Source organism: Daucus carota, chromosome 1 (genome assembly GCF_001625215.2).
Source record: "Daucus carota subsp. sativus chromosome 1, DH1 v3.0, whole genome shotgun sequence".
Classification (NCBI taxonomy): Eukaryota; Viridiplantae; Streptophyta; class Magnoliopsida; order Apiales; family Apiaceae; genus Daucus; species Daucus carota.
In genome coordinates this window covers 23575300-23583544 of record NC_030381.2, presented here as the reverse complement: position 1 = coordinate 23583544, position 8245 = coordinate 23575300, and the positions used below count along the sequence as shown (strand labels likewise).

Genomic DNA, 8245 nt, shown 5'->3' with positions numbered 1-8245 from the left:
CGACCCGGCCAAATACCCTCTTGGACTGTTCTTCCCAACGCTTCAAGACAATCTGTTGTAGCATAGATGCCAATTATAATCCTATTGAGCTGTAATGTTACTTACAGCAGTCAATTTATGTAAGGTAGCAATTAAGCTAAGCAATCCGCCAAAATTCACTTACACTGGAAAGGTAAGGAAACTATACAGGAATTATCAAAATAATAATAAGATGAAAGAAACTTTAAAGAAACGCAGTATTTATTCAAATAGTTCATGTTAAAGCAGGTTATACTCTCGCTTTACACTTTGATACAACATCTAGATTAGAAAACATTTGCAGGAGTGCTTTTACTTGATAAGGATGCATCTTATCGGAGATCCCTCAGCACCAAGCAATCTTAATGGCAAGCAGTGGACAGTATATATCCCAGCTTCAATGTCATCTAATTTAAGACCTTCCACGAGGATAATCTCCTACACGATTCAACAAAGTTAGTACTGAAACAACAGACTACAATAAAGTGTTGGTTTACATTAGGAAGCTATTATAAACAAATTCACGGTCAATGAATTGTTGCAGAAACAAAAAAGATAAAATAATGCTATTTGTCAAAATTCTTCAGAGTCAAATAACTTCTTTCAACATTTCAGGGCTTTGCAGTTTGCATATATGTCAGGTATGAAGTAGGGAATTATTACCCTCATAAGGTAATACTGCGAACCATGAGAGTTAAGAAGTGTCCCCGCGGTGGTAAAGGTGCTACTACTACTGGCCTCCCCCCTCCCATTATACTTTAAAATAACTACCAAAAAAATGTGAAAGTAATCTAAAATTTTATCAAGTAGGAACAGTACCAGAGAGATATTCGGTGTGCAGAATAAATTGGCATAATCTAGACAATATAATAATAAGCTTAAATGAAACACGATTTCTCAGATGTAATGACAATTAAAGTATCAAGCCTATATATTAGCTACACTAAAAGCAGAATTGTCCAACAGATTTCTACTTCTATGCACACAATATTTCTTGCAATAATATCCATCTTTGGATAGAAAAATTAGTGAATGACAAGGCAAGCATGTAACCAAATCCATTATATGGAGGGTTCACACTGTAACAATTATATACACGCCTATTTTAGGAGGATCATGAGTACGGGTATTAGGGTAGGACAAACAATCTATTCTGGATATAGGTCAGTACATCCTCATAATGTTGGTCCCAGGTACATTTGCAATGATCACAAACATCCAGCGAATTTAATTAAATAGATATTATCATTTTCACAAGCAGAGCTGCAGTAGTAAGAAAATTCATTGCAGCTAATGGTTAATTTCTTACTCTGCCTTCAAGGAAAACAAGGTGAGAAGGAATCAAATCATCATAAGCAGCAGCAGATAAGTAATCAACTCCTGTGACAAGGAACAAATAAAACATGGCAATAAGTTCCTTCAGCAATTGGAAAACTGTGTGTGAGCACGTTTTTCTCAATTCTTTACGCGGGAAGAAGAAAATAGTAGAACAGTAGGCATGATAAATTATGGACAAATAATACAGTGGCAAAACAATTAAACCTTATATTCTTCTTGGTACGACACAATAGACAGATATAAACGGTAAACTAAATCAGCAGGATACCATCTCATAGATAAGTATAAGCTGAATCCTTGAGTTCAATATTAGATGCATCTTCAAGATAAGACAGCAAACAAATTTTGGACGTATAAATTATAATATAAGATGCTTTTGTGTCTTACCAACAAGTTTAATGTCAGTGTTGTCTACCAGCCATTGTGCCCCATCTTTCATGAAGCCCACATAGCTTGTGTCAAACTCTTTTTTCCACATTAAGCGCCTGTAACAAATGGGGAAAGTGAAATAGATGGGGAACGAAAAGTGACAATTACTGTGACCTGTAAATACTAGTATGTTTAACTATCATCGTTTAAGACCTTCATCCTGGATTATATCCACAATTTCATCAGATAAATTATTTTCTGAGATAATAAAGAAGCCTGATTTAAGATGAGTAAATGTGGTTCGAACGTTGTGACATCATTTAAGCATGGAGCACTAGCTGAAGCAAGAAAAGAAAGAAATTCTGACCAGCAGGAGTAGCAGTTACTGCCTTGCAACAAAATTGCTGGCATTCCTGTGTAAATAATGCATGAAAAAAGAAAAACGAACACATCTTCGTACAATTATCCTTTAGACCATTTTCATTGATTTGATATAATATTATATAGTATGCCAATATGACTGATCAGTATACAATGATCCTTTAAACCATTAATTATTACATTATATAGTATCCCAATATGCTAGATTTCAACAACTTTATGTATATTTTGAAGTGCAAGTAAACATAGAAGTTCTAAATATGAAGACTGTTTAGTCAGGTAGCAAACAAGGCCAGCCACTAACGTTATGCTTGTTGCAATAATAAACAAAAAAAATATAGAACATATACCACAAATGCAGAAAGTGAATTTCCAACAAACCCAAATAGTTTATGCAACTCACATACGATGCAACATGTAAAATCTGCATACAGGTTTCAGTTTCTATTACTACGAATATCATACAGTATAACCAAAGTTATCAAGATAGAACATGTGCAAGTTCACGAGGAATCATAGACAGGAAATATATTTGTGGTAGACTATATAATATTGATATAAATGTACCTGTCAGTGTTTAACGTTCTAAAAAGTACACGTTTTACTCCTTTGGGAATATCCAATGACTTCATAGCTTTAGCTGGGAAAAAAGCAAATTTTGCTGTCAGGCATATAGCAAAATAGCACAGGGACTTCTTGAAAGTGGATACTAGTGATGTGATATAAGAGCGCATTCATTAGGAATTGTACTGTTCCATACAGCCATACACCATAAAATGTATAAGAGCATCTCCAAATAGCCTCCTAGTTCACTCTTCAAATATTGTAAGTCGTGAAAGAATTGAAGGTAAGTGACATTTTATTAGTAGATATAAGTTAAGAGCCATCTAGAGGTCTTAAACGTGAGAAGAGAGAAGAGCCTCAAAAGTTTTTTAAGAGTCTCTTGGAGCTCTAGTTTTATCAACACTCTCTATATTTTTACATAAGAGTTCATATGAGGAGCCTCCTTGAGATGCTCTAAGTACCAAAATAGGCAGACACACTACTTGCATGTATTGACAGGATGCAAGCGTATGTCAAAAGCCAGTACATGGTAAGAATAAATCCTGTATGTGATTGACCAACTAGTCTCCAGAAGCAGATTATTTAACTTATATAGTCGTAGGGTAGTAAAAGATGGAATCTCAACTAAAGAACTTTTCGATCACCTGAGAAGTAAAAGAAAATGTATGGTCTGGGAACAACTGCAGTTGTGGATAAAGCTTAGCTCCTCATAACCCCCTTTGGTATAGCTTATGATATTTCAAAGTCTTCTTTTACATCTTAGTTTTTTAAATCAGCTCTGTGAATGCTACATATGGGTCTTCGTCTTTCAGAAAAATTGATCAGCATCTAATAGAAAACTAGCAATCCTTGCCCGCTGCTATGAACAAAGTTTAAAAATCTTTGAATTTTAAATCAATTCATACTAGATAAATAGGATGAACGTATAAGATTGATTTCAGACATCATAACAAAATAAAAAAACCACTCTAAAAACAAACTTTGTTGTATTTCTTTAGAAGTCGGAAAAATAATTTATGATCTATTCAGTTTTCAGCGGGGATGGTTGACATAAATACACAAATAAACAATATATTAACAGATTATAATGATGAGAAATGGTTGAAGAAATAGTAACATTAGCATCACAAAAGGCAAACGTAATTAGTACATTCATGTTGTTTACAATACCCCAATTTTTTTAACATTCATGTACTTTACCTTAGGTTCGTCTTATATTTTGTAAATGCAAGAGAACAAATGATTTGGATATGTGAATACATTTTGTATACTCTAACGTCTTAAGATTTTAGTAGGATTCTTGATATTGTATATTGTTAAGATCCTAGTTCAATACCCGTAACAGTGATCAATTAGTCTGTATCAAAAACCCTCGTGCGGAATAAAGACCAAGCTGAAGATATAAGAATTGACAATAGAATATGCAGAATACTAATGACATCCATATTATATAAGTGATCTATGACAGTGAGATCTCATATTTGAATAATAAATTTAGTACTTGCAAATTTAGATAGTAAATATCTCATACTGAGGTAATAACAGGGTAATATGAGCTATTCTCTTCTTAATTTGAGCATAATATACCATGACAGGAGGGGCATAACATAAGAACTCAAATATACAGACTCTACAAAAAAATGTTATAGTTGTTAGTGCTAGATGCTAAATATCTCTTGCTATTGCTATAATATAGCATCAAAAAGAGTTTATTGATGTTAAAATAAAGTTGAACTTCCAGTGCTAGTTTCATAACTAGTTTCGAGTTCAGTTGCCTTTTTTAACTTTTACTCAATTTTAATATGCTTTCGATATTTGGTAAAGTACAATACAATAATTGTGGAACTCTTAACCTCCATTTGTAGTTGATGATGTGGCAATTAAGGATGGATCCACCCTTGGTTTTAAATATAGAACCATGGATGCATACAAATATAGCACCACTTTGGAGTTGAGTTTTCTAGCATTTGATGCTATAATACAGTAATAATACCAATTATAGCATTGTATTGGACTTGCGCTTATCAGTTTAGGTGCATGCAGTGACCTGTGATTGCTGAAATCATCAGTATTAAAGAGGAAATCAGTTCGATTAAGGGTCATCAATGGTCAATGTGGTTATTGAATCAGATTCGTCGGTATGCGTCCAAACTGTGAACAGCAAGTTTCATATGCCTTCTGAATTCGGGCTGTTGGTTCAGGATTGCAGATGGTTTTCTTTCAAATATGAATAATGTTAATCTCAAGTTTTCTAAATGATCTGCGAACAAAGCTGCACATTTTCTAGCACGTAGCTCTTGTTCTTCTCCATGACATGTAGTTCAGTAGGATGTATGTCGGAGTTGCTTGCAATTGTAATGGGCAGACTTTTCTATTTAATGAAAGTTCTATTTTCATTCAAAAAAAATTTATATATATATATATATTTGTGTGTGTGTGTGTGTGTGTGTGTGTGTGTGTGTAGAGAGAGAGAGAGAGAGAGAAATCATTTATTTATAAAATTAATAAATAAAATCAAGCAATTATTACTAATTAAAATTGAGATTATTAAAAAAAATACTGCATCAAAACTAAGAATTTGAACTTATATTCATATATAAATAATTTAGTACGTGATGTCGTGATGTATTCAACTGGAGACACGGGAATATGTAAAGGAAACAAAACGAACTTGAAATGATCCTCTATGAAAGTTAAGAAACAAAAATAAAAAGTAATCGATAAAGGAATCTGAATTTTCAACAAAAACGGAGGCTAGATATTTTGCAACAGGGAAAAGTGCATGGAAATTCTTTTGTAATTCGAATTTTATAATTTCTAATAAGTTAGTTTATACATTACTACTTTAGTATTAACAAATTTATATAATCTTGAAAACTTGGAATCATAAAGAAGCAGAAGCCAAAATCATATCTGGAGGTGCTTCTAGCTTTTTCTGTGCACTAGAGGGGTTGTGTCGAGATTATTACTTTTTAGCTCAAAAGCTAAAACAAACACCTCAATTGTAGCTTTGGACTTTACAGAGGAAAGAATCTATAAGTTGTTCCAATTAGGGCCATAACATGCATCAATAGTGCTTTATTCTGATTAAATGAAATTCAACCGGAAATTAGGCATCAGCAACAAAGGTTAGAACAAATAAATGTGAAGAAGAATAAAATTTTGGAAAAATTGTTCACATTTTTAGTCTTGGACATTGGAAAGGGAATTTTTTACAGCTTTCTTGAGTTGAAATTAACCAAAAAGGGAAAAAAAAGAAAAGTGATTCTTGATTCTGTTTGTAAAAGAATCCTAGTCTAAGTTTAAGTCTTTTCCTGATCAACCCGAACTTCATAAATATATTATTCTGATAAATAATAAAATCTAGCACAGAATGTAGTAAAGTGTATGTAGGGTGCTCATGAGTCATGTGTATGATTCAGTTAGCAATAATACTCATCTCAGTGATAAGAATACCTGTTATGTTCATATCTCTAGGAACATCAACTAACAATGCAGGACCTGAATAAATCAACAGACAAAAATCGTCAATATCAGTAATATTAACCACTACATGAGATCCAATACTTATTGTAATTAAGCAAACGAATGTAAAATGGGAATATGGTAAATCTAGTGTTAATACACAAACCAAAGAAACAAAACTTATTATTAAAAAATACAGATCACATAAGATTTATGTAGTTAGAAGTTGGATTTTCATAGAATAATGCTCCCTCTTTCGTAGAGCTAGAGGCTTCGAGCAGCTCAGATTGACCAACCTAATCTTTTAAACTAATCTCAGCCATTCAAACAAAGATGTATCTAGATTGTCTATAAAACACTCAAAAATTTCCAAACAGAACCAAATAAAAACATTTCCTACACTTACTAGTATAAAGATCATGAAGATATAATCCCCAAAATTTTCCAAATGGACGATTGTAAAAACCAATAGCAACCTTGACAAATGCAATGTGACTGATAATACAATGTCTTAATGACAAACCGGCCATGTTGAACCTATTAATCTCCAACATTGAAACTTACTTTGAAACCTTAAATATTAACATGTACGCAACCCCAACCCCAACCTAAGCACCTGTTAAGATGCTTTCCGGAGATAATTTAGTTATGCTCTATAATTATGTTTCTTATTGTTCAACCTATTACCCTTAAATATTAACTTTAAAGGGGTATAAAAACTTTAAGAATAGCCGCAATCAAGGTTCCAATTCTTCAAAAAGGTTCCAATTCTTCAAAATTTTAAAGAATATAATAATTGTCCAACAGAAAATACATCTAAACTCTTTAATAACAAATAAAAATGTATATAAAATTTTCTTTTCTAAATTTTAATATTAATCATAAATTTTTATTAAAAAAGGAAAATTTAAAAAATAATAATTTTAAATATGCAGTCAAAGGGCTCAGAAATGCGTGTCAAAAATTCAATTGACCTATTTCAAAACAAAGGAGATATACATACAATGGCCACTCAACATAAATATGTCACACATTGTGTGCAATTCAGCCTTACACGTTTAAAATGTTTTCAAAAGCCCAACTATGACAAAAACGAAAATAATATCGACTCCATCTCACTCATTTCTATACGTTTTTTCGTTGTTTGGCACACAGCTTAATGCTCATATCAAGTATAGTATTTCTAAATAAATTAAATGTTTATTCACAAAAAGAAAATTTTAAAAATAAATTATCGAACGATCATTAAAATGCATGTCGCGACCTCCCATGTATACAATTCAGAGGGAGTACATCTAAAAATATGTGCAAAAATGTGAGTACAAGACGTACCATTTAGTAAAGCGAGGTCAAGAGTATCAACATCGAAACCAGCGTCAAAATAATGATCAAAAACATGACCGGGCGCATCGACATGCGTGCCCGTATGAGTGGGCATTTTCATTTCCGAATTATTAGCCAGTGACCCGTTTTTCATACTGTTCGGCAACCAAATGACCTGCCCGATTCCATCTTCGGAGCCCCAAGAAGGCATGTCGGGTTGAATCCTATGACTTATGTCGTATATTCTTCCTTCATCGTACACTTCTCTTCGCACGGGAATCAACTCCTCGCAGGTATTGTGGTCCGCCGCCGCACAGGTTCCGGGAGGTTCGGAGAAGACCGGGAGAGTGAAGGAAAGCGTAAGAGCGGTTAGGAGTAAAGCGGTTTGGATTTGGGAGTTCATCGGGGTTGGTAATGAGTAGTTTGGAGTGACACTCCTCCGAGCTCCAATTGAGTCAATTAGGGGCCGTTTGGTTAGGGGTATTCAGGAAAAGGAAAGGTAATCAGCCTGATTGATTCTCTTTGTACATGTTTGTTTTGTAAAAATTATCATTCCCTTTCCTCTTTTTTAGTAATAGGTTTACCCAATATTGCTCCTAACTCATTCCCCACCCCCTAGGTATTTGGATTCCCTTTCCTTATCTTTTTTCTATTTTGAGTTATAATTCATATTTTAAACAATTAAAATAAAAGATTATCATATAAAGTATTTTTAAGAATTAAAAATAATTTTTAATTTAGTTTTTTTGATTAAATATAATTGTGACATAATTCACATGTTAATTTA

General features: G+C 33.1%; 1 protein-coding gene across 1 annotated transcript; it reads right to left on the bottom strand.

The window, feature by feature from the left end:
• Positions 1-222: 222 nt before the first annotated feature.
• On the bottom strand, positions 223-7947 carry LOC108206673 (cyclase-like protein 2). The gene is made up of 6 exons (XM_017377055.2): positions 7468-7947; positions 6127-6171; positions 2674-2746; positions 1744-1841; positions 1328-1398; positions 223-456 (listed from the first exon to the last, which is right to left on the bottom strand). Exons 1-6 carry the CDS (start codon positions 7859-7861, stop codon positions 331-333), a joined length of 807 nt encoding a protein of 268 aa, XP_017232544.2. The 5' UTR covers positions 7862-7947; the 3' UTR covers positions 223-330.
• Between the last annotated feature and the right edge of the window lie 298 nt (positions 7948-8245).

What these genes read in the sequence shown, in the direction of transcription:
- LOC108206673 (XM_017377055.2), bottom strand. Translation starts at nt 7,861, where the DNA reads ATGAACTCCCAAATCCAAACCGCTTTACTCCTAACCGCTCTTACGCTT. An exon ending in TAGAGATATGAACATAACAG is followed by an intron (nt 2,747 to 6,126) that starts GTATTCTTATCA and finishes CTTTTTTCCCAG; the next exon opens with CTAAAGCTATGAAGTCATTG. An exon ending in AGAACGTTAAACACTGACAG is followed by an intron (nt 1,842 to 2,673) that starts GTACATTTATAT and finishes CATTTGTTACAG; the next exon opens with GCGCTTAATGTGGAAAAAAG.